Source organism: Alnus glutinosa, chromosome 14 (assembly GCF_958979055.1).
Source record: "Alnus glutinosa chromosome 14, dhAlnGlut1.1, whole genome shotgun sequence".
Classification (NCBI taxonomy): domain Eukaryota; kingdom Viridiplantae; phylum Streptophyta; class Magnoliopsida; order Fagales; family Betulaceae; genus Alnus; species Alnus glutinosa.
In genome coordinates this window covers 17,505,701-17,533,227 of record NC_084899.1, presented here as the reverse complement: position 1 = coordinate 17,533,227, position 27,527 = coordinate 17,505,701, and the positions used below count along the sequence as shown (strand labels likewise).

General features: G+C 33.8%; 2 protein-coding genes across 3 annotated transcripts; one reads left to right on the top strand and one right to left on the bottom strand.

The window, feature by feature from the left end:
* The first annotated feature begins 285 nt into the window (after positions 1 to 285).
* Positions 286 to 4,976, top strand: LOC133857610 (uncharacterized). 2 transcript variants are annotated; one of them, XM_062292879.1, is made up of 9 exons: positions 286 to 466; positions 597 to 719; positions 2,166 to 2,246; positions 2,320 to 2,408; positions 2,510 to 2,584; positions 3,362 to 3,423; positions 3,527 to 3,595; positions 3,709 to 3,891; positions 4,574 to 4,976. In XM_062292879.1, exons 2-9 carry the CDS (start codon positions 597 to 599, stop codon positions 4,654 to 4,656), a joined length of 765 nt encoding a protein of 254 aa, XP_062148863.1. In that variant the 5' UTR covers positions 286 to 466; the 3' UTR covers positions 4,657 to 4,976. The 2 variants fall into 2 exon arrangements, with proteins under 2 accessions (XP_062148863.1, XP_062148864.1); XM_062292880.1 differs by having other exon boundaries at positions 594 to 719.
* A 14,957-nt stretch (positions 4,977 to 19,933) lies between these two features.
* LOC133857893 (uncharacterized) lies at positions 19,934 to 20,562 on the bottom strand. The gene has a single exon (XM_062293268.1). The coding sequence runs from the start codon at positions 20,428 to 20,430 to the stop codon at positions 20,056 to 20,058; it is 375 nt and encodes a 124-aa protein (XP_062149252.1). The 5' UTR covers positions 20,431 to 20,562; the 3' UTR covers positions 19,934 to 20,055.
* Positions 20,563 to 27,527: the final 6,965 nt, after the last annotated feature.

Sequence of the window (27,527 nt, the reverse complement as noted above, 5' to 3'; positions counted from 1 at the left end):
TTTTTTGAAAACACAGAATTTTAAAGGTTAATTTGCAATTTTAAAGGTAAAACTATAATTTTGCCAAACGTTTAACTGTGTTTTTAAAAATTATTTTTTCAAATCACACATTTTAAAGTCGTTATTTTAAATCGTACTTTTTGAAATTAAAAATCTAAACGGACTCTAAAATTGCCAATCATCTGAACCCCGGTCTTTGTATTGGGCTTTTAAGAGAGGGGGAGAACAGGGCCCATATCTATATATACACACGCGTCCAAGAAAGAGCGGAATCCGTGGCGACAAGACCGCGAGCTCAAAGCCCTACTCTCCTTCGGGTGTGTTGGTTAACCTTTTTCCTCTCCGCCTCTTTCACATCGTATAAAACCCACCCAAACTGCCATTCCCGAGCCTTTCGGTCCCTCCATTCAAATCCACCAACAGAGAGGGAGAGAGAGAGCGCGAAGCCTCTGTGAGAACAAAACAGGTAAGTAACCTCTGGCCTCTCAATGTTCTGAGGTTCTGTTTCTTTGCTTCGAAAATCAAAGAGAAACATGTATTGTAGAGCGAAATGAAGGAGTAATGTTTGTTGTGGTTTTTGTTGCGGTGGGAAGTAGATGGATAGGTACCAGAGGGTGGAGAAGCCCAAGGCGGAGACGCCGATAAACGAGAACGAGATCCGAATCACCACTCAAGGCCGCATGAGGAATTACATTACCTATGCCACCACTCTCCTCCAGGTTCTCTCTCTCTCTCTCTCTCTCTCTCTCTCATATTCTTTTTTCAAATTTATATATTTATGTACTTGCAGAGCTTATTGTTAGAATTGTGAGGAAATGGTCATATAGAATGTTGGTTTTTTGAAGAATGGTTTTTTTTTTTTTTTCGTGGGACTATGATAGTATAAATTGAATGGATTATCTATTTAGTTTGGGATATAAGAGAAAATAAAAAGAACATTGTTTTTTTGGAGAATGGTTTTTTCTTCTTCCCATTTTTACCGAATAGGTTGTTGGGGAATTTTGGGTTATGCCTAGAAGGGGTGAGAGAGATGTTAGTGAATTGGAGAGGACAAATGGGAAACCGTAATTCTCTGGAAGTTTGGAGGGTGGCTCCTTTTTGTTTAATATGGTGTATTTGGAGAGAGTAGAATGTAAGGAGCTTTGAAGATCGAGAGACTGAGATGTTAGAGCTGAAAAAAATGTTGTTCTAGTCCCTCTTCCCATGAATAGCAGCGTGCAATAGCTTGCCTATTTCTAATTTTCCTGAGTTTTTGGATTTTTGTTTCTGTTTTTCTACGTATTAGGAGGTTTCTCTCGTATACTTTCTGTGTACTAAGGTTGCGCCCCCCTGCGTTTTTAATGAAATTGAATTATATAAAAAAAAAAGTGGGTATATATGTTGGAAGAAGTTGATTTTGACTGCTTTTTTAGATCTTGAGTTTACGGCCTGGAAGTCAGCATCTAATTTGTGCAATTGTATTGAATTTTGATTTGGGATATGACAGAGTAGTCTGGAAAATCTACTACCCATATCGTTTACTTTATTTGAGACTTACTTATATTTATTGTTTGCAGGACTATCGTGGTTTAGAAATGCTTATATATACATTCGATATTACTTCAATTTGAAATGTATTCCTTCTGGTGTTAGTACTAAAGGGATGGACATATTGTTCACATTTTAAACTTTCCAGGACTGACTTGAGACTTGCCTGACCAGGAAAAAGATACAATTTTTAATTAATATGCCATCCAAGAATCTGAGAAAACATTTGGGGGCAATAGCAGTGATGCAGTCCTAGAGACTCTGTACTTGCTACTTGATGATGACTGACTTTTATGATATGTTGTATTTTTGTTTATAATGTTATTTTGTTAGATTGTTGGAGAATTAAGTCTGATGATAATATGATACTTCCAATTGGTATCTTGTCAATACACTTCTGGCTTATAACCTACTTTTTCCAGATCCAACATGCCTCGGCATTCTATTGTGTGATCTCCCAATTGAGTTATTCGTGCTTTCTTCATCAATTCAGCTTGAGCTGCTTAATCCTCAATTCTGAGGGTGTTTTTGCATGTCCTCGTAGCTGTTTCTCTGACACAATTTTCTACAATTCATTCCTAAATATGTTTGTTTGTGCTCTTTCTCTCTCTAATTAATGGATTATTTTTTTTTTGCAGGAGAAGGGTTCCGATGAAATTGTCCTTAAAGCAATGGGCAGAGCTATTAATAAGACTGTGATGATTACTGAACTAATTAAGGTAGGACTACAATGCTTTGTCTGTCTCTCACTTGCTCTGAACTTTTTTATTTATCAAATTTTACACCTTTCAGAGAAGAATTGCTGGTCTCCATCAAAAGACTTCAATTGGATCAATTGATATAACTGATACGTGGGAGCCACTAGAAGAAGGCCTTCTTCCGTATGAAACAATAGACTTTTTAATGTTATCAAGTATCAACCTCATGCAAATGTTATAGTTTTATTATATAAGGGGATGGTTGATTTTCTGCTCTGTTGCAGTCTGGAGACTACCCGCCATGTTTCAATGATCACAATCACTTTTTCAAAGAAGGAGCTGGATAATTCATCTACTGGGTAAGTGATTAAGAGTGGATCTCTCTTTAATATACGCCGATATATATATATTGGTGCACTGGATATGCATATTTTTTTTATATAATTTTTTTTTTTTTGTAATTGTAAATATTGCCAAAGAATGAATAATTTAAGTGTCTTATAAATGAATCAAGTTACTTGAACTTGGCTTAAGGTAAGCATTTAAATTGGCTCACTAGATTAACCTGCCAAGATCTATCTTGCTTAGAGCTCATGAATTTTTTGAGTCTAGCTGAACCTTCTTGATAAACTCGCCAAGCCCAGTCATACCTTTGATCTAGACACTTCGTGTGAGCTGAGATTGCGCAACTGAGTTGGTATGGCATGTTTACGGTCTAAAGTTTGTAGGATGAACATTAAGATATATATATATATATATATATATATATATATTACCCTCTGTTTCTAATATTTCCAGTGTAATGAGTTTTACTTTTGCTTGAAAGAAATTGAACACTTGTAGCTAGATAGATCATACTTTTCAAGATATTCTTAGAAAAAATTACTATGTTGGAGGAACTACTTAAAAATTCATATAGTAGTATATGAAGCAACTGTGAGGTATTTAAAATTCTCGTGCTAGGATTTGAATTGTTTGCCAAACTGATAGAAGAAGTATCAGTTATTTGTTTGTTTCAATAGTTTATATTGAAAAATGGGTAGACGTTTCTATCTTGTTTTGGTCACCAGAGTACCACACTTTTCTATTTTAATCACCTGGATATTCCTTGATTTTAATTCTCTCTTTTAATGCAGATATCAACCTCCTCTTCCAGTTGACCAAGTGAAACCATTAAATGAATATGAAGATGAAGGAGGTGAAGTGAAAGCTTCTATTTGTTGTTTTTATAATTTTATATTTTATCAGAGCCTCTGCTGCTGTTATATTAATTTTCTATTGCTTTGTTTTATATAAAGCAGAAGGCTCTCCTAGGATGCAAGGCAGGGCACGTGGTCGTGGAAGGGGTAGGGGAAGGGGTAGGGGTAGAGGTATTACTGATATTTGTTTGACTTTGATGATCCTGTATTTATATTGACTCCTGATGCCTGTGCAAGTTGCTAAAGTTGCTTGTTAGTTTGTGATCTGTTTAATATTATTGCAGGAAGTTATAATGGGCCTGGGGAGTATAATGGAGATGGTTGGGATGGTGGTCGTAGTTTTGGTGGTAGAGGTCGTGGCCGTGCAAGGGGCCGTTCTTTCTGGGGCCGAGGACGAGGCTATGGTGGTCAATCTGGTGGATACTATGACTATGGTGAATCAGAGGCACCACCTGCCCAAGGACGAGGTAAGCTTGTAGAGCAATCAATCTTAAGCTTCACTTTTTGTATTTTCCCTTTGTTTTTTTCTGGTTGATCCTGATAAGGCTGTGTTGTTTGCATAAGTTGTGTTGTGATAAGATTTGGAGGGCAAGGTTCATTTCTTGAATAGAATTATAGCCAAAGAAAATGGTCTTTTTCTTTTTGGGCAGGGAGGGGGATTGTCAATTCATGCAATCGTTTTCCTTTTTTTGTTCCTTGGCACATATGCCCGTTAATAACTCATGAATCTTACTCTGTGCTATACATAGTTTTTTTTAAGAAAATTCAAGAAAATTGTCATTTATTCAAAAATATTTTGGGCAGCAATTCAAAATAATGGAACAAGTATTGGTGCTTGAGTTTGATATAAAGAGATTCTTGAATCTTTCTGAACCTTGTCATTCAAATGGCACACACTAAAATCTTATGGTGAATAGACTTTTCATAATTAGTAGTTAATAAGCAAAGAATACAATTTAAATGCATGAAACCCTGCTAAAAGAGCATGATGTGCTACTTCATTTTTACTTTAAATGTCTTAATTAAAATACCTGGTGTTGGAGTTCTTTTTAATTAATTTTCCTATTTGCTACTTGTTAGGCTTTGTAAGCCAGTGGAACTCTTGCAGGTGACTACTCTGTTAATACATATTGCCTGGTGGTTTTGCAGGGCGTGGTCGCGGCAGGGGAAGGAGCAGCGGGCGTGGTCGAAATTTCAGATCGGATGGGCCGGTCCAAGCAGCAGCTGCTTAAGCCAGCAGGTGTTGCTGAAGGAAAATATTTAGTGCGTAGTTGAAGAATGATGTGGTTGCCTGCTCTGCCTGGATTCTATTGAAGTTTGCTTATATTTGTGGGCTTTGTAACTTGTTTCTCAAGTTAAGCATTGTTGCCATAGGGCTTGCAGTTTTGTTCTAGTAAGTAGGTTGTGGAGGGGGGGTAGGAATATTTTCTTAGTTTTTGCTTACCAAGATTTTATGAAAAAAGTTGTATAATTTTTTTCTTTTTTGGATAGAAATTGTAGCACTACATTCTTTCATTCTTAACCCTTTTAATAGATGTTGCATGCTAACGTAGTAACTTTACTAGATAACTGGGTTATTATATATAGTTCATGATTAGGTTCTGTTTCTCCTCAAATCAATTAGAGAGGATGCCCATGAGGCTAGCGCCACCTTATCCGTCCGAGCCCATCTCATCAATGCTAATGTAGAGCTGCTGCTGCCCTGTGCCTATGAGATGACAGACTTCTGGTGCTCTTGGATTTTGTGAGCAGCCCAAGAAAAGATAAAAGATTATTTTTTTTTATTATTATTATTATCTTTTTAATAACAAAGGAAATATTTCAATCAAACAATAGAAAATATGTTTTTAATTATTATTTTTTTTTAATTTTTTTATTAAACAACTGTCACGGGTCTAATTGGATACACCAGAGTAGCATGAAAATGGAAGGCAAAACAAAGTTGAAGATGAAATTTCAAAAACAATTAGATCCGTTGGAGAAAGAGGCATGCGAGTGAAATTGTAGTCTCTAGGACTGAAGATGTTTTGGGAAGAGGGTATCCCATTAGTGTTATTTGAGGAGCATGATTGTCCATCAAAATGTGAAAGGATAATTTTGCCCATCAAATAAAACTAATTGGGTCATCACCAATTCATTTGAACGGGAAAAGATGTGGCTCGCTCACATGGCAAAGTGGTCTTCCAGCTAGCTTTAGGGATTTTTGTTTTTTTTTTTTTTTTTTAAAAAAAGAAGGTAAAAGTAAAAGTTGTCACGTGAGCAAATGTGGTCAAGAGTTGTGTTTTGGAGTGACAATGTTTCATATCTCTTAACTGAAAGCAACGACAAGTGGTTCTAGGAGCTAAATGTTGGGCTACGTGGCATAATCTCATTAGCTGAGTTCAATAATAGGCATTTCAACACATGGGCTCGTGCGAAGGGGAAGTAACGGAAATGGGCTGAGGTGGCAAACAAGTGGGCTCATAAACTGGGAATAAGAATAATAAGAGGCCCAATCTTGAGATGGGCATCTCATTTCAGAAGATTGGTATTCTCATAGATTAATTCTCTTGGGTAATTGTAGAAGGAGGTGACCAACCCCGAATTGGTCTTTGTATCTGTAAACATTTTCCATTCTCATCATTCAATTACCATTCCATATTCATCTTCCATTTTTCAAATTATTATCTACATCAATACTTAATCCATCTTCAAAAACTACAAAATCTTGGAGCTTCCATGGCTGACGGCACCAGGATGAATCAGATGACCGAGAGTTTGGCTGCATCAAAGAAAACAGTAGAAAAATATTAGGCCCAAACTAAAATGAAGTTTGAAGAATTTTGGAAGCACAATGAAAGGAAGTTTGAAGATTCTGGGAAACACAATGAGAAGAAGTTTGAAGATTTAAGGAAGCACAATGACAGGAAGTTTGAAGATATTATAAGGCACATTACCAGTTGAGTTCCATGGAATCCATGAAGCAGACCTTCATTACAAAATAGGGAAAATCATCAGGTCCTGTAATTCAGAATGAAGAACTATAGTGAACCTTGTTTATGTAAATGCAAGAGAACCACAACAACTTGAATCCATTCATGCTGATAATGAAGATGCAAGAGGAAGTCCACATGATTGCTGAAACCCAATAATGCAATTTCAAGAAGAAAGATGGGAAGTCCAAAAACCTGAGGGCAGAAATCCAAGAGTGCAGTTCCAAGAAGATAGACATGACAGAAGGTAACATTATGATGACATGTATCCAATAAGGTAGTACAAAGAAGATAGAAATGCAAGGATGCAAATTCATGAGGACATATATGCAAGAAAGGGAGCAGCATGAAGAAGATCATGGTGGCATTCTACAAGGTCAGTTCGTATTGATTTTCCTAGATTTGATGGAAATGATCCATCTGGTTGGTTATATAAAGCCAATCAATTTTTCTATATTCATAGAACTCAATATACTCAAATGTTGTTACTTGCTTCCATTCACATTGAGGGCAAGGCCTTGGTATGGTAACAAGATATGGAAAGCTCTGGTTTCTTGCGTACTTGGGAGGTTTTTACACAAGCATTGTTGGACATGTTTGGGCCATCTTCTTATGATGGCATAGTGGAAGCCCCAGGGCCGGCTCTACCTTATAATAAATTAGGCGATCGCCTAATGCTCCTAATTAATAATATTAATATGAATTTTTTTTTAATAAAAAAAGATTTAAAAGCTTAATTATAGTCAATATTCTTTAATTATGGCCCTTAATTATAGTAATAAGTAATTGAAAAGGCATTAATATCATTTAATTATCCAATATTCCATTCTTGTAATAAATCTTAAAATATTGATAGTATTAAATAAGAGAATCAAATAATAATAAAGACATTCTTAAATAAAACTCATTTTTCAACTTTAAACGTTCTATTCTTGAAAATAATAGAGAGAATGAAAATAATAATAATATTCAATATGTTGTAGAGATTTTTTGTGCCTTGTAATGAGCATTGAACAACTGAAATTCTAATAATAATTTAAATGGACAACAATAAATTTTGATCTCAACTACCATTTTTTTTTTTGTTGGGAAAAATGGAGATTTCATTAGTCAACCAGAAACTCTTGCTAAGCAAGGATTACATTCCGAATAAAAGAGGCCGGGATAATCCTCCTTCCAAACGTTATCAAGCAACTGGGAAATGGCTAAAAGTGAGCAGCATTATTTGCTTGACGTCTAACATGGTGAACAGAGAAAGGGTGCATGCAACCTCTGGAGCCAAGTCTGGGTATCCTCAATCAAGTGTCCAAACGTGCTCTCACATGGACCATCATTCTTCAAAGCTAGCAGCCACCAGATTCAGTGAGTGTCCTTCAAGGTGCACATGAGAGTAACCCAATTCACACCCTAACTTGACAGCATATATACCAAGCTCCCAAAGCTTCAGCCATGAAAGGGTCCGTAAGGGACGGGAAAAACTTGGCCTGAGCCGCGATCAACTCCCCCTCATCATTGCAAATCAGAACCCTAAAACCTGTCCGCTTCATCCAGGGATCTAAGGCAGCATCCCAATTTATTTTAATGGAACTACATGGAGGAGGAACCCACCTTATAACCACCGAATCCGCACCCAACCCCGGAGTCTTCTCTGTGAGCATCGTTGCTTGCAGGAATTCCTTAACCATGCTATGGGCTTCTTCTACTAAACGGCCTGGGGCAGTGAACTCACGCCCAAAAACTGCAGCATTTCGCCATAGCCATATTAGGCGAGACACTACTAGTGCTAACAGAAGATCCTCCCCATCAAGCTTCGTTATCAAAAAATGCAGCAAGCTCCGTCCATCTCTTGCCCCCACAGCAAGCTTCTGGATCTTCTTCCCACACTCTTGCCACACTGCCGTCGATGATTTACAGCTCCAGAATATATGGAACACATCCTTTGTCCCCAGCAAACAAATTGGACACGTTGGGTTTTGGACAATATGTCTCTGGTACAGATTCACCTTTGTTGGGAGCAGCTCATTCCCCACCTTCCAAACAAAATTTTTGACCAATGCCGGTGCATTCAGCCTCCATAAATTCTTCCAAAAAACTTCCTCCTCTCTGGCATTGGAACTCTCTCTTGCTACCTTGGTGCACTTTTTCTGCTCAAGATAATACACACTACGGACCGTGAACATCCCATGGGGAGTACGTAGCCTGCCAGATCATAGTATCTGATGCTTGTAATGGGCTGGGTATGAGGCTAAAAATGCGGGCTGCTTCTTCGGATGTAAACATCTCCTGAATAAGATAGGTATTCCACGCTCCTGTTGACGAGTCCATCAAAACACATACCTTTGCATCCTCATCCAACCTTTGGTGAGGGGAGTACGAGAGAATAGAATAAGGAGGCAGAAGCCATTTATCCATCCAAATCCGTACTTTCGCATCATTTCCCACCCGCCACAAGACCCCATCCTCAACAACCCCCCTTGCTTGGAAAATGCTTCACCACGCATACGAGGGTCGATGTCCCAATTGAGCTGACATGAAATCCCCATTAAGAAAATATTTATCCTTCAACCATCTCCATCTCCGGTTCTCTAGCGAAACCACCGTACGACCCATCTACCGTACCGCCACGACGATTCCAGCCACCACGTATGGTCTTCCAACTATAATAAGAAATAGTTGGGCTGAGCAGGCTTTCAGACTTTCCAATGATCATCATAGAGCTTGGAAGTCCATCTATAATTTGAGATCGAGACTAGAAGCATGGTCACCACCGGCCAGAGCAGGATCTCTATCATTTTGCTAAAGGATACAAAGGAAAGCTATGGCTACAAATTTTCTTTCCCATATTGCAAATAGTGGGATGAAATAATTTCTTGACCATGAAATGATCGTGTTTCAGATTATTCTTGTCGCACAAATTGATACATTATATACATATACATACATTAATAGATTCTGAATCAAGATTTTTGGTAATTTTTCTTGACCATGTAATTTTTTAATTTTTTTTTTTAATATATTATACACCCGGAGCCGGTTACCTGGTTATAACCGGGTGTCTAAAAAACTAATACTCGGCCCTGGCTCCGGGTACCCGGTTATAAATAATCGGGTACCAAACCGGTTTCTCAGTTTTCCAAAGCCGGTTAGTGCCCGGAGTTGATTTCCCGGCCGGTTATAACCGGTCCGAAATTACACCCCTAGTATTAGTTCTAGTGTGTTCATGACCTGTGAATTGGTTTTCCACAAAAACCTAATACAGAGGAAAGTTATTTGGTATGATTTGTAGGTTTGGTTTCAAGTTATAACTTGATTTCTGAAAATGTTTTGTTCTAAACAGGATCCAATGAGTACTATAAAATTAGATTTAACCCGATCCAAAAAGATCCCCTCCAATGTAAAATTCTATGCTATATAAGTTAAAAAAAAAAAAAAAAAAAAAAAAAAAAAAAAAAAAAAAAAAAAAAAAAATTAATTTATTCTTTATTTATTTATTTTATTTTATATTAACTAATTAGATGTTTTCGTACAATAACTCATAGATGACTTATCACCATCGATCTTGGGCAATGAATGCGAATATGATGATTTGTTGACACAACTTCCAATTGATGATGTTTTGCCACTCAAAATTGACCATCAAAATGGTATGTTAGGCATTTCATTCTTCCTTTAATTTTGCTTCAAATATTTAATGAATGTCATTACATCACCCTATCATGTGCTCACCAAGGCAGTAGAAAACCTAGCTCAAGTAAATTTGAATGCAAAGTTAATTGATACAAAGTGATATATGAATAGTATATCTATTAACCATAATCATAATTTAAGCCAGGCAAAACTAGATATCTTAGATCCTATAAGAATTTGGATATGTGGGTCCTACATATTAAATGATTGATTTTAAAAAAAGACGTTGTAGTTATATAAGAGTTGTACAGAAGTTGTAAACGTATCATATTTTTATTCAGGGACAAATTTTATACAACCCCATTTGTAAGAAATTCTTATAAATCGACCTCTAAAGCGACATATATCTTTAATTAAGCGATTAAAACATCATGCATGTAAGAAGCCTCGCTATTAAAAATACATGTATTTTTTCATACTAAAGAACACATCATTTTTAGATGTTGATTTGCAAGAAATTTTCTACAAACCAGCCGGTTGGAAAATTGTGTCCCTTATTCAGCGAGATAAATATCTCTCTACCCGTCCTTTCTCCCCAGAGAGGATCGAATAAAATCCCCCTTTAATTTGCTGTCTCCCTCTTAAATGGTATTAGCTAATGGTTGCTATATATATTATACAACGAAATTTCCTATGAAATAAAACTTTCTCATTACCATTAATTAGCACATGCACCATATAATTATAACCAAAAAGCTCAAGTTATATCAGTAAATTACAAAGAAAAAAGCTCCAGCTAGTCCCTTATTTTCTCCTACGGAAGAAGAACATTTTCCTAGTTGAATTAATTAATTTTTATTTTATTTTATTAACACAAAACAAAGAATATATACATCACACTCTAATTAGAATTGCTTATACATAAAAAAAAAAAAAAATTTGTGCCAAACAAAAATAGCTAGAACGCCAAATGCTCAACAACAGCATCCAAACCAGCTAATTAACAACTATATATACAACCAAAAACTATAAAAACAAGACATAACCAACAATTAATACCCTAATTTAATTTCTACAAATCTCTACATTCACATCAATCTTTAAATATTTAAATTACTTGCCTTTCCCCCCTAATTCTATTAATGTTTACATTCCAAACAATCTCTTGAAGCATTTTCTCCTCAGCTTTAAGTGGACTATGATCATGTCCTCTATTTGCACTCAAAATTATTTTGCAAACAAACAATCACTTACCCCCATTCGCACAATATCTTACCCAAGTTATTGGGGGATCATGAATGGGATTTTTCTTCATAATTAAGTTGAATTAAATTTTGCATTCCAACAAGATCCTGTCTCACTTAATTCCGATAAATACTCTATTATATCATGATATTAAATCAATTTAATCTTGATCATCACCATCACCAGCCATGCAACACGCTATAGGCAAAACATCTCAAACTATTTTTAAGAAACATATATATATATATATATATATATATATATATACTGGTCTCTATTTTCCCCGACAAAAAGGATAAATAAGTATTAATTAAAAACCTTAATTTGAACTAGTATAAGATTAGCCTTCTAAGCTGAAAAAACCCACATTACAGATTTAGGGTTTGTTGAAGATCGATCGACCTCACCTTCTTCCCATATCTAGCTAGCATTAATATTCATCGGTTTTGTCGCCGTGTAAATACTAACAAGCGACCGATACCTCCGCTTCTTCGGCCGATAAGCGTCTTCTTTCCCGAAAATCTCTTCAATCTTCGCCATAGCCGTCGTTGTTTCATGATGACCACGAACACTTCGGGGCTGATCAACCTCTTCGTCTGTGTCCCTTTTCATGCTGTTGTCTTCATCGCTCAGCTGCATGAGATGCTGAACCACACGCATGTCCATCACCGTCAGAACCTCATTCAGGGGATTACTTTTACGTGTCGAAGATGCTGATTCCGCCATTGAAATTCTGGGATTACTGAAGAACTCGGAAAGAGGATTCCGATTATCAACTTTCTCTCTCTTTCTGATCTTTCTTCTTTCGGCCGTTTTCTCTCTCTCTCTCTCTCTCTTGGTGTTTTTTGGACGTGTTTCGCTTTGAGGGTACGTGTTGTTTAAAAGCTTTGTGAGAGAGAAACTGCAAAGTTGGTTCTGCGAAGATAACTGGAAGATGTAAATTTTATATCTGCTTTTTTTGTGGATCCTGTGCTCCCAATCCCATATTTATACGCAGTACTACAGTACTTATAGTCCGTCGGATCTATTTGATTTTCAATCCAACAGCTTGAACCTGCTTCTTGAGTATAATAATATATATCTTGCCTTCTCGATCTTAGAAACATACTAGGATATTATGTCCTGGTCTAAGTCTTTCCTTAGCCTGATCATTCTTACGGGGCCCCACACTTTGAATGAGACATTTAACTTCCCCCATGAGAATATAATAATAATAATAAAATAAAACAAAAATCTCATATATATATATATATATATATAAAATGATATTTACACAATTTATGCACAACAATTCATATGGTTGATGATTATATATATACTAACTCTTGATGGAATGAAAACTTGCAGTTGGCATTCATGTCTTCCATGTTTTATAATATTAGTTAAATGATTAAATTAATATTTTTTATAAATTAAATTTTTGAGTTAAATGGTAATTTAATATGGTATCAAAGTAGAGGTCAAAAGTTCGAACGCTGTATCCGTAATTCACCTCTCATTTTAATAAAATATTTCACGTGCCTGAGCATCACTTCACAAGTAAAGAAAAATATTAAAATATAAATTAAATGAATAAATTCATCCATTTCATATCTTTTAAATAGAAAATTTAAAAATAAACTATTAGAGATGCTCTAAGAGAAATGCAGCACCAATTCTCTATTTTGGCTAATTGATAGACTACTATATATATATATATATATATATATATATATATATATATATATATATATATATTTAAAGGACATACAATTCCTATAGATCACTGGCGTAGAAAAATTCTTAATTCAATTTTTTAAAATGTCATGTATCATTTAATATATGATTTTCACATATTTTTTTTTTTATTAGTATTAATAATATATATTTTTATTTTTCATTTTATTTTTATCTTGTACCATTGACGGTTGACATTGACTTAGGCCGGCTGAAATTTATTATGGATACATATTATTTTGACAAATTAATTACAAGACATATTTAAGGCTAAATTAATTTATTTGTAAGAAAGTGGTGTACGTACGCCAGGTTGATGAATTGCCCAACGTCTTCAATCATGCAATTGAGACAATGGTCTTAAGAACTATTCTTTGACCAGTCAAAAGTTAAATTAATTTCTCTATTGTCTAAGAAAAAGAAGTAGAATTGACTTTCCAGGTCAACTTCTTTGAAATCAATTACACTCTAAATATTAAACCCCAAAGAGAAAAAAACAAACAAAATAATGATAGAAAAAAAAATTCAAACCGTGTTGGAACTTTCCCTTCTTCAAACAAATACGTTAGTTTTAATATATTAATTCATCTTTAATATTATTTTTATTTTACTAAATTGATTTGGTAGTATTTATCGTGTAATTTTGAATACTCAAACTCACGTCTTACCCTTATCTTACTAGATTGATGTTGGAATGTTTATCGGAATTTAATTTTTAATTTTTTTTAATAAAAGTTAATCCGGCCAAGGACTGATGTATCCAGTGAAATATATAAGAATTGAGTATATAACATTACTCATATCTATTAATCCTTAAATTTTTATTTTTTTTTTTAATAAAGACGGCTAATGTACGTACCTAGTGAGATATATATATATAAGTTGAATGAGAGTTGAGTATGGAACATTACTAGTTTCCATTATCTCTGAATTTTTTTTTTTTTTTAATGAAGGCTAGCGGATCAAAAGTCCATTAATCCCTAAATTATTATTATTAATTTTTTTTTTTTTAATAAAGACCGCTAATGTACCTAGTGAGATATATGTGAGTTAGATGAGAGTTAAATACGTAACATTACTGGTGTCCATTAATCTCCAATTTTTTTTTAATCAAGGCTAGCTTATTAAAAAGTTAATAGACACTGTCACATCAGCTCAATAAAAATAAATATCAGATGAAAAATAAATATGCTGCATGACCCTTTAAATCAATACTGCAATTCTATTCTATCTTGTGTATTGTTTTTTTTAAAAAAAAAAAAAAAAAAAAAAAAACTGCAATTATATCTCTTTTCTGGAGTGGGGTCTTACAAAAAATGAAGAAGAAACAAGTGGGGCAGAAATTTATCATGAGTACCTGTACTTGTGATTATATATAACAGCCATACTGCAATTGTATGATATTCTCCATATTCTGCTACAGATCGATGTACGATCATTACCAAATTCAACCTTAATTTGAAAGAACATTAATTAATTAATTAATTATTTCATTCTAATTAATTATGGGGAGATCGTAGAAAAAGTCATTCAAATTAGTGTGAATATCCTATTTGAAGTGACGCCCCTTGGGCTAGAAGTATGGGTAAAGTCAAAGTCTTGGACAGCTGAGGTCAAAGTCAATACAGAAAAAAAGCTCTCATTTATTGGCTATTGTTTTCTAGACCCTTTTTAAAACAGTCTAAAAAAATTTTTACTGTCGGTTTTTTCAAAACCATCTGTAAAATAATAAATTATAACGGTTTTAAAACCGGTTTGAAAAATTTCTAGACGATTTTAATAAAATTGTCTATAAATTTACAAACGGTTTAAAAAAACTGTCTGAATTTTTTTTCCTTGTTTTTTTCCATATGGTTTTAGGAAAACCTCCAAACGGTTTTCCTAAAACCGTTTGTAAATTTAATGAAATCCTTACGTTTGAACCTTTTTTTTTTTCTTCTGTTTTCTATTTCTTTTTTTCTTTTTTTTTTTTTCTTTTTTTTTTTTCTTTTTTTTTTTTTAAAAAAATTTTATAAGAAAGACCTAGATCGATCTCTCTCCCTTCATAAAAAAAATCTCTCTCTCGAGTCCGACCTCATCCCTCCCTCTCCCTCTCGTTCTTCTTCTTCTCTCTCCGACCGGTGACTAAGACGGGACGACGAGATCTGGACACGGAGTCGGTGACGTCGCTGAGGTTGGATCTAAAGCGGAATGTCTGATATTTGGCCGAAACCCACGCTCGGCCAGATCTCTGTCCGAATACAAAGACAGATCCGGCCGGAATACGTGGATTTCCAGTCGGTTCTCTCTTCTTCTCTCTTTCTCTCCCCCCCTCCAGCCTCCTCGACACCACTTTCTCTTCCAAACCACCGGACGGATCTTTGATTTTTTTATTTTTTTTTTGGTAAGTGAAATTCTTAGGTTAGATTTACATTTTGTGTTTGTATTGGGTTTGGATTGTGATTCTTGGGTTTGATTTGTGAAGGATTTTTTGAATCCCGATGACCGGATCTACCGTTGATTTCCGGTGGAACCCGAAGAAGCCCATTTCTCCGATGGATTTTCGGTAGAACCGGAGCTGATTTACTCTGGTAGATGGAGCTCGATTTGACCACTGGACATAAAAATAAGAATAATAATTATATGAAAAAAAATAATAATTTTTATAATTTTTTTTTAAAAAAATAAAATACAAATTCTAGACGGTTTGGCTCAAACCATCTAGAATTGCAGACGGTTTGACCGAAACCTTCCATAACCCAGATTAGCGACCCATTGTTCTGGACGGTTTTTCAAAAAAACCGTCTGGACCGTTTTCCAGACAGTTTTCTCCAATTTCTAGAAATTTCTGATTTTTTTGTAGTAAGTATTCACTGATGTCTAACAATATATGGTAAATAGTCATAAAATCAAAATAGTTATAGAGACAAGAATAATATATCATATTCTAAAGCTTATTATTTAAGTTATGTTCTATGAATCAATGTAATTTAGTCAAACATTTTCATTAAAATTAGAGAAAATATAGAAGCAAATAAAATAAAATAATAATAATTAAAAGAAATAGCATACTTGATGAGGAAGCATATGCAAATGTCATTTTAAAAAAAATAAAAATAAAAAAATAAAAAATAAAAATAAAAAATAAAAAAATTCACTTATAATTCCTTATCTTTCATTACTTTTATAATTAAGTAGTCAAACTTTAAAAAGTATCAATTTAAGGTATTCATCTTTCATTTTTTTTTTTTAATTTCAACATTCCATTAAAATTTTCCATTAAATCCTATCAAAATTTCCAAAATACCCCTCATTTTTTTAATGGAAAATTCTAAAGTAGTGTTGAAATTGAAAAAAAATCAAAATTGAAAGATGGATACCCTAAATTGACATTTTTTAAAGTTTGAATACTTAATTGCAAAAGTGATGAAAGATCAAGGGTTATAAGTAGAGTTTTTTTTTTTTTTTTTTTTAAAAAAAAAAAAAATGCAAAACTGTCATTCTTCAAGTTAGAAGGACATATTCTATTAGGGACGACTCAATATAAAATTGGAGCCTAAGACAAAGAAATTTAAATGAGATATGATATATTAAATTTTTTATTTAAAAATCATTATTCTCGCTTTATAACATATGTTATGTAGACATTGTCTAATTGAAGAATTAGCATTGTATAATATAGGAAAGATTAAAGCACATTAGACTAAATGTAAGGAAGCTAAGGGAGAAGAACCATTATTGATAATTTTAAGCATGTGAATCGAACTACACGTTAATAAGGAGTAAAAGACATTTGAAATATATTTGTAATTACTTTAGGTTTTTTTGGAAAATAATTAAGTTCATTAATCTATAATACATATTTAGAATGTTTTTTTTTTTTTTTACCTTTTTAATTAATGCTATTAATATATTTTTTAAAATAGTCTTAAATATTTTAAAAAATATTTATTTAATAAGGACAATGTGCGTGCGTGCATGGTGGGTTTCTTTCATAGTTGGAGCAGAAACGATAGTGCATAGCGTGGATACAACCCACACAAGTAATCTAGAGATGGCCTATAAAGGTTGACAAAGCTTCTGTTTGAAGGGCAATATGACGATGTAGTAATGGACTCACATGTGAATGAGAAGTTGTTGAATATATACATGTGAGGAAACAAAAATTAAGCACCACATTGGATAAATATGATTAGTGTGAGTGATTAATATAACATAATTAGACTTAAACTCATAGAATTAAGCTTTTGGATTGAGTGATATCCTTATAGATTATATCATGATTTCACTAAAACACTCCTTAAGGTTAATCTTCCTAACATCCCTACTACTCCTTCCGAAGGAATATAATTTTTAATATACCTTTTCATATTGGTACTTGGTTAGATAATTTATAATGTTTTTAACGGGACTATAAAAAAAAACAGTGATTTAGTGTTGTTTGTGTTAGTATCGCTTGTACATAACAACGCTATAAATAACATCATTTACTATTCAAAAGACACTAATTTGAATAGTAAATGCCACTAAAAAAATTTGATTTCAATATTGTTTGAACAGTAAATAACACTAAAATTTTGAATTTAGCGTCATTTATTGTTGAAACGACATTAAATTCAAATTTTTTAGTGTCGTTTACTGTTTAAACGATACTAAAATCCTTTATATTTATATATCATTTGATTCAAAATTTAGCATTATTTACTATTGAAACAGCACTAAATTCAAATTTTTTTAGTGTTGTTTACTGTTTAAACCACAATAAAATCCTTCCTATTTATATATCATCCTTCCCCCTCTCTCTCTCTCTCTCCCCAACTGGATTCTTCAATCATTACATTAATAAGAACCTTTCTAAAACTCTCGATTGTTCAATCATTACATTAATAGGGGCCTTCCAGGAACTGACCAAGCAGGAACCGGAGATCAAAGTTCCATTGATTCCCCCTTCTCTTCTCCTTTTTTTTTTTTTTTTTTTTTTTTTTTTTTTTCCTCAGCCACGATTTTTTTTTTCCCTAAAATATTGGTGTAGTGCCGTTCATTGTTCAAACGATACTAACTGAATAGTATCGTTTCAGCTCAAGCGCTCCTAATTAGCACCGTTTGAATAATAAATGACGCTAATCTGGAGTCTTAACCCTATATTTAGCGTCGTTTAGCAAACGACATTAAATGAATAGTGCCGTTATTTCTCCCAAAAACGCCACTATTCAAACGATATTAACAATTTTTTTTTTTTGTAGTGCGCTAATACATGTACATAATAGTTTAAATTTAATACTCAGAAGATTTTACCTTATAGTTTTCAAAAGAAAAAAGATCTTACCTTATAACTCATTTTTCGCGAAGAGAAGGTAAAATTTAAATTAAAAGGTATGGATTGTAACTTTTTAATTATCATATATGTACTCATAGCTAGTCAAAATCATATCTTACTGACTAGTAATGCTATAAGCTTATAAAGAGGATTATAATCTTTCTTGTGTCATTTTAATTGTCATGTGGTTTTTAAAATTATAATTGAACCAAATGCGACAGGGTCACGGATCTCTTCCTATACGACTTGTGTTAGCTACAAATAAAAAATACAAATCCACACATAATTTGAAGATGAAAATAATCTGCATTGTTCATATATAAGCAACGCAAAATATTAACTTTCGATACAACTCACTTTTGAAAATTGGCTTGTATTTAAGTTATGTGGAGCACTTAGAATCGATCATAATTCATAACAAACCATTACGCTTTTGAATTTGACGTTCACAGTGGTCCACTCTATTTTATAGGTCGTTACCTACGTGATTCAAACCCATGGCATGGAACGTAGTTCTGCGAAGTGAATCAACTTGTAAAAAACAAAGGAAAAAATATATCTGGTTACTACGAGAGAATCGTGATTTTCAATGGCTAGTTACTTCGAGAGAGTCGTGATCTCCAAAACACAATAAACGTAATGTCTTGTAGAAAATAATACTCAACTTCCTTTATTTCATTAACTAGACTCTTAGTGACTCTCAACCAGAGAGTACCTTATTTAAATAAAATTGCTACCAATCTCTCACTTGAAGATCGATAACCCTTAGAATTTATTATTACATTACTCCAATGCCAAATTATACAAATTTTGAGTAAAATTCACCTAATTAAGACCTGGTTTGCAAGGAAGGACTGCCCAAGAAGTACTTAAATATATATACATATATAGTTAAACTCGTACTTAAGCCATCTGAAACACTAGAATCATTAGTGACTACTTTTTTTGACCCTTAATGACACTTTAAGTAAAAGAAAATCCACATATATTTGAAAAGCAAAACAGGCAATAAATCATGAAATGAATAATTGAATAATTTTTTTATTATTTTTTTGCAAATAATTAATAATTGAATGCTTATCCTTATGAGAAGGAAAACTCACAGTACTCTCCATCTCACACACACACAAATTAAGCAGAACCCCACTTAGCTGTCTCAAATCTTAATTGGTATTAAAGAATTAAAGGTACGTAACGCGTTAAGCAATGAAAATTCCTCCGAAGCTTAGTTATGCTTGCAACCAATACTTAAATGGTGTACTGTTAAATCATTATTAATGCCACAATGCAACATTAATTAAACAATGAAAATCCTCTCAAGCTTAATTTGTTCTTGGTTGCAAGCAATAAAACTAGACAAAATTTCAACATTTCTAAAGGGAAATTAAAAAAGAATCCCAATCCTCTAGTTAATTAGGAAAAGTACTAATTAATTACAATCAAAAACTCTCTATATATAATCATTTATAAAACTTAATCGCATCTCGTAAAAAATTAACTTGAAACTTAATATGTACTTACGAGCATCTTTATAATCTAACTCACTCTGTATGAGTAGTCCTCCCACACAATATCGATCAATATGGGACTAATTTTTTGTAAAAATCTGGCATGTATATGCTGAAATCAGAAAAGAAAAGAAAAGAAAAGAAATAGAAATAACCTCAACTATTATTAATAATTAGGCAAAAAGAGAAACCCAGTCTCCAATTTTCCTACAAAAGGGAAAACTCTTTACATACAGCTTCATTAATTAGTAAGATTAAGCAACCCGCCTAAGCTAAAACCCCATTGAAGTTTCCGGGCCGTAAGATCTTACCCTCTTCTCGTACGTATCTACCGTTGATGGGTTTCGTCGCCGTGTAAATACTAACAAGAGATCGGTACCTCCGCTTCTTCGGCCGACCCGCGTCTTCTTTTCCGAAAAGCTCTTCAATCAACGCCGAAGTTATTTCGCTCCGGCTCTGATCGACCTCTTCGTCGTCTGTCATGTGTACGTCCCTCTTCTTCTTGCTGTTGTTGTTGTTGTTGTAGCTATCTTCGTCGCTAAGCTGCATGAGCTGCTGCGCCGCGGCCATTTCCGACTCGGTTAAGACCGTCTGGAGATTGATTTTACGTAAAGAAGAAGATGATGATGATGATTCCGCCATTGAAATGCTGAAGGTGTTCGACAAGAAGAAGACAAGACCAGATCAACTCCCTTTATAAAGGGCTAGGCGTGGAGCGCGTTTTGTGGGTAAATCTTGTTTGGGTTTTTAGAGAGAGAGAGAGAGAGAGAAACTGCAACGTTGGTTCTGTGAAGGTGGCTGGAAGATCAAATTAATGTATTATTTATATGGGTTTTCATTATTCCCGTATCTATAATCCCATGGTCCCGGTCCTATTTTTATGCATTGCTGACATGTATAATAGGCCATTGGATTTATCAAAAATTGAGTAATACTATTTAGTAGACTGCTATATACACGATTGACATATATATAATTGGGATGAGTGAAAATTAACCTTTGGATCAACAAGGTTTTTGAGAGAAAAAAATAAAAATAAAAAATCAATGGTTAATTTTTACTGTCATGTCATCTTAATAGTATGACAGTCTATGAAATAACATTTCAATTACCACATTGATACTTTTTAAGATGAGAAATGATATTTAATAGACTCATGTATAACTGCCATCAAGGGCGGCAAACCCGCCCTTATATCTGAGGGGTCATTGGCAACCCAAAAATTCTTAAATTCCTTATAAAAATGGTTTTTTTTTAGTAGGGCCCTAGCAATTTCAAATGGTTACTTTGATTGTTGGATTTTTTTATTTTTGTGCTAATTTAATAGGTTTGATTTAATTAATTAATTTATATAATTGTGTATTTATTTATTTACGTAGGTTCAGACTCTTAATTTTGGTGCTGACTGTCATACAATTGAAATGACGTACATTGAAAATTAGCATTTAGGTCAACACTTGAGATTTTTTTTTTTACAAGTACTAATTTTAAGACTGATTTTTACTGTCACGTCATTTAGTTATTTGACAGATCTACTAAATAACGTTACTTTTGTGAGATTTTGATAAGTAATCCAACGGCTTGAGAGTTGAGAGCGCGTCTTCATTGTTGCTTTGTGTATGTGCCTTTATATTGTATAATAGATGCAGATATTTTGATAGAATATGTGATATTGTGGGGTCCACAAGCAAATACTTTTCGTCTGAACTCGCCATCCTGAAGGGCCCCACCAGATTGACCGTGGTACCTTTATGTATTGGGGGCTCCACCAATTCATGTGTTGGATTTGAACCGTTGGGATGAATCCCGTGATCTTGATCGGATGAGTATAGACGATCTGTGATGTGTAGGAGTACAGTGTACAAAAAGTTTCATGCTAGGCTGGACTTAGTTTATAAATTTTTATAATTTGTTTTCTTTTGTATGACTCACTGCTCAAGTTAAGAAGAAGAGTCAACGAAAATCAACGTTGACCCACCTCATCACGATGTCTTTGCAGTGTACACAAGTCTAGTCTTCTCTTTTTCTTTCTCAAAATATATATATATATATATATATATATATATATATATATATATATATATATATATATATATATATATATATATATATATTCCTCTTTTTCGACAAGACTTTCCCTGTTTAGTATTTGGAGCATTCTTTCCATAAATTGAATGAAAAGTCCTGCCTGAGTTCAATCATTTATTTGGAATTTTCTTATGAATTTGGCTTGGATTTTTTTTTTTTTTTTTGCGCAAAAATAAACTATACAAATTATAGGGAAAAAAAAATGCAATATCAGTTTACGTGGTTAGCATAATTTACAAATTGATCTCTATGATATCAAAGTGAATTTTGAGTTTCCTGTGGTTGACATAATTTATAAATCGCTCATTGGAGTCAAATTCCGTTAAAAAATTTGAAAATTTTGTTAGGTGCCACACCGGTACCAATAAAATGGTGACACATGGCACTCTTAATATATATATATATATATATATATATATATATATATATATATATATATATATATATATATATATAACTAAATAATTATTTAAAAACAAAAAAGGCTGTCCATTGGACAGCCACCCCTTTGGGCCACCCTTAGATCATGCTAGTGGTGGCGTGCGGCCCCAACCCGCAGCCACCATTTTCTTTTTTCTTTAAAAAAAAAAAATAATTGTTTTGTTTTTTATATTTTTATTAAGATCAACACGTATCGTCATCTTATTAGCGCTGTCATGGTACCTAACGAAATCTGTCAAAATTTTTGACGAAATTTAATTACAGAGAGCGATTGTAAATTAAGGCAACCAGAAGGATTTCTAAATTAATTTTGATACTACATAGAGTAATTTGCAATTTAAGCAAACCACAAGAATAAATGGTGCAATTTTTTCTAAGTTTTATTAGCTTAATTAAGTCAATTTTCAAATTTCTAACGAATGGTTATAATATCTCATCAACATTTCTTCTAAAACGAAATGAAAGTATTGTTTGGTAATCGGTGAGTAATAGAAAATGGGAAAAGCCGTTTTCCAAATTCCAAACGCGCAATGCAATTCACATAGCGTGTAAACATTACCCAAAAGACTAAAACTAAAACGGAATATTCTTTGGTCTTTCTCTTTTTCCTTCTTTCATGAGCAGTCAAGAAGAAGTGCCCAGTGAATAAAAAATAAAAAATAATAAATAAAAAATAAAAAATAATAATAATAAATAAATAAAAAGAAAGAAGAAGAAAAGAAGAAGAAGTGCCAAGTGGGATTGACTTAAAAGCGCGTCAAAATATGCAGCTCACTCTAATAATTAAGCTTATTCACGTTGCGGAACAAAATACATAATTGCGCGTTCGGGTTGAAATTGCTATTTTAAAACGTAGGATTTTTAAAAAAAAATAATAGTTTGACCTTTAAAATTGTGTGTTTTTAAAAACGTGCGCATTTAATTACCAGCAATTTGAAGACGTTAATTTTTTTTTTCGTTTTCAAATCGCAATTTTTTAAAAATGGACGCCCAAACGATACATTTTCTGAGATTTGGACTAAAATCGCATTTTTAGTTTGCGAAATCGCAGTGTCAAATGCACTCTTAGTATACTGTAATACGATTGTCATACAAACTGAAATAACGTAATAGTGAAAATCAACCTTTGATTTTTTTTTTTTTCTTCTTACAAAGTCTTTATTGATCAAAATGTTGATTTTTACTGTCATGTCATCATAAGTATATGGCGCACAACTATATAGCAGTCTATTAAATAACAATACTTTTTAATTTAATATATCATTATATTAAGAAGTGTGTGCTTCACACATAATCAACGAGTTTTTACTAACTACTAGGGGAGGGATTGGGAGTTTTAGTAAAAATACATCAATAAATTTTAACACATCAGGGGCGGAATCTGTCCTGACCCACAACTGGTCGTGGGTTACCATGGAATTTTTAGTTTTTTTTTTTTTAATTAAAAAAATGGGTTATTTTAGGAATTTTAGCATCTTCCAGCCATTAAGATTTAACAGAAAATCATAACGGGTGAGTGAAATAAAAATGAACTGAAACATGGGATACCGACATTGCAAATTTTGATATATCGAGGTTAACATTGCAAAGACCATGACGCTTCGAGGGGTAAATGAAGTTTCCTTCTTCTTTTTTTGGTCTAAACAAGTACGAGGAGAAATGAGAAAAAATGAGAAAATTACATCAAATGAAAACACAAAAGATGCGTCGGGCAACCTAACAAAGACTCCAATACAAACATTAATACAGTGCAAAAAGAAAAACTTAAATCTACTAGAAATGGGCGAACTGAGTGGCCCGGCCCATTGGATTCCCGGTTCACTGGCCAAGAAAGGGGCCGCCTATAATGGTGGTTTGTAGGGACAGTCTAAAGGCGGATCTACCTGAACCACTTTAGGGATAAGAGCATTGGTAATGGTTGGATTGGAGCCGCCAAATAAGAATATATAGCACCACGGTGTCTGGTGAGGGAAATATCCAACAATGTAGGCTTGGTGACCAAACACTGCATTTGAACTTGCAACTAGATTTGTGGGTCTCCATTTTTTTAATAAAAAAAGAAAAAAGAAAAAAAAAAAGGTACTAAATATGGCTTGGCCTATGGAGGGGCAGAAGAGTGGTAAATCTGGCTTCCAAGTTGGAGAGAGAGAGAGAGAGAGAGAGAGAGAGAGAGGAAAAGGGCGTAGAAAAGAAAGATAATTAAGGAGGATGATGTGAATCAACTAGTAACAAAAAGATATATTGTTACTTCGAGTGAACCGTGACGTCTAATGGCTACTTTGAAGGAGCCAGAACCTCCAAAACACAATAAATTATATTATAAAAAATAATACTCAACTTCCATTATTTCATTAATCGGTATCTACCACTTAAATAATACAAATAACAATTATCTACTAATAGACTCTTACTTACTCTCACCATGAGAGTATTTACTGTAATTAAACTATTATTCGGTCTTCCACTTAGAGAGTCCTTTTATTCTAAGGATAGAAATTTCTTACAAACCGGTTTGTAAGAAATTTCATACAACTCACATATAAGATTGACATGTGTTACTTGGCATGTAAAAATCACAAATTGTAATATTATAATATAAAATTGACATGTGTCCCTTGACAGAAATTTTTATCCTTATTCTAATACTTAGTGCTATCTTGATAAGATTTAATAACTCTAGAATTTATGACTACATTAATATTCCCCTCCACAAATAATTCCCTTGTCTCCAAGGGAAAATTCTGAAAAACTGAATGATCTTCAATTCCCACATTGCTTTCACGGTCCACCTTCGAAGTCTTTACCAAAACCAAACCTCCCCCCCTTCTTTTTTTCTAGTAGTTTGACTTGTTGACCAAGAGCATTCATATATGTGTTCTTTGTTCCTCCCCCCACCCCCTGCCCCGGCTACTTCTAGAACTTGAAACACACCATGGCAGCAAATAGTAATGTTACAGGCCGGGTGATCGACTTATTGAATACGTGGATGACAAGGATAATGCCATCTCGAACACGTATTGTTGGGCCAAAGAGGCTTCCATTCACAACAGTTATCAGCATCTTGCTCATTGCGTAGCCGCCGAACGTACAGTACTGAGGTTTCGCACCTTCAAAGTTGATGTTGATGTGGCGTGGTCTTGAAAGTGCACCAAGACTCCTCTATTGGCCCCTTTTGCGTCGTGGGTAGCTAGAGTTTTTGTGCGGGTACGGTTCAGATCGATCTGGAGCTTTTGGTAGGTAAAACCGGTGGTTCTGTACGTGGGTGGTGGAGGTTGCAATTGGTTTGTTGGGGATGTGACTAGTTGTACGTAAGGGTGATAGCACCGTTTCTAGCTGCTGACGGTACGTGTTGTTGCCTGAAACAGTACTCCCTCACCAATTTATCCTAGCTTCCACGTGACCAACTCTGACTGCATCTTTTTTTATTAAAGCTTGTTTCTCTGCACTCAAGAAGATTTTGACAAACATGATTGACTTTATATATAGTGATGGGCAACACGGCTCTCATATCACTTCATGTGAATCAACTAGAAACAAAACACGTACAGGAAAAATATACATATACGGCTATTTGTCTGTCCAGAAAACACATGCAGAGTGACCGAGTTTTTTTGAGAGAGAGAGAGAGAGAAGAGAGACCGAGTTCAAATGAAGCTAACATACACAAGTATATATGGACATTTAGTGACACATAGTAACATAGAGTTTATTGAGAACCATTCACTTGAAGAAAATAACAACAGGACCACAATTTGGTTGTAATTTGCTTTCCACAAACAAATTATTTGCTCGAGGAAGCCTGACCTCCAAATTTAACACAATAAACTGTACGTATTGCAAAAAATAATAATCAACTTCCATTATTTCATCAGTATCCATCACTTAAATAATACAAATGACTACTGACGTAGATAACTGTCATAGAAAAATAACTACTACTAGACTCCTACTAACTCTCAACATGAGAGTACTTTATTAGCATTAAATTGTTATTCGGTTTCCCAGTTAGAGAGTCCTCTTCTTCTAAAACTACTACTACGTACTATCATGATAAGGTTTAATAACCTCATGAATATTTATGACTACATCAGAGGAGAGCTGGTCGGTTCTCGATCACTCGAGGTTGTCACGAGACCCACAGAAAGTTGGGGTTGGGGTTGGGGTTGGGGTGGCGGTGACACTCTCTAAAGATCGACTTCTCTGAGAGAGGAAAACCACGTAACCAATAAAGCTCAAAGCTTAAAGATCATAAGCAAACACATCTATGTGTTAGAGCCTAATATTTAAATAGGCTATATATGGACCACATTTGACAAGGATACACTTGGACTTAGGCTAAAGAGATCTTGATATAAAAAGTTTAATTAAATGGGTCTTAATGGGAGTTTTAATTGAAATGACTTAGGCTAAAGAGATCTTGATATATAAAGTTTAATTAAATGGGTCTTAATGGGAGTTTTAATTGAAATGGTGTCATTGAAAGAGTATCAATAAAAGGATGTCTTTGACGGGAAGCGACCTTTCATGAAAAATTATAATGGTTGATCTCTAGAGAAAAGAGTTAATATATATGCCTGAGAGACCCCATCTATTATTCATGCGTACAGAATTCTCTCTCTCTAGAAGGATCACCTGTTCCTTTTGTTTAAGTTTTTCCGCTGCAGATTTCTTCATTAAGAGTTATGGATTCCATGAATTTGGACCATATTGACAAGTAAAAGAATGTTTTCAAAATAATAATAATAATAATAATAATAATAAAACACTTGAATTTGGTAAATTTAAAATATAATCATTTGAATGCATTTAACAAAAATATCCTGATATAATTTTGGGCCAAACTTTATATTTGATTACCTAAGAATGATAATATGAACCATGGCAGAGATATAAGTGTGAATGGCATAAACCCTTCCATGATCACAGTATCACCAAACTTTAATAATTAAATCTTTATGAGTTAAATCTTTTACATGAATGGATTTCTCATAAAATCCACTTGTTGGTCAAAATTTCTGCTATAAAATATATTATCATATCATCAGGATATAACAAGCAGAAAAATAAATAAATGTGACATAACAACCATCAAAAGATGTCTCAAAATGTGCACAAATGGTACATCAACAAGAAGTATATCTTAATAAACCCATATGACCTACATAATCTTTATACAATCTCGGGGATAAAGCCTTAGTAAAAGGGTCAGC

What these genes read in the sequence shown, in the direction of transcription:
- LOC133857610 (XM_062292879.1), top strand. Translation starts at nt 597, where the DNA reads ATGGATAGGTACCAGAGGGTGGAGAAGCCCAAGGCGGAGACGCCGATA. An exon ending in CTGGATAATTCATCTACTGG is followed by an intron (nt 2,585 to 3,361) that starts GTAAGTGATTAA and finishes CTTTTAATGCAG; the next exon opens with ATATCAACCTCCTCTTCCAG. An exon ending in TGAATATGAAGATGAAGGAG is followed by an intron (nt 3,424 to 3,526) that starts GTGAAGTGAAAG and finishes TATATAAAGCAG; the next exon opens with AAGGCTCTCCTAGGATGCAA.
- LOC133857893 (XM_062293268.1), bottom strand. Translation starts at nt 20,430, where the DNA reads ATGGCGGAATCATCATCATCATCTTCTTCTTTACGTAAAATCAATCTC.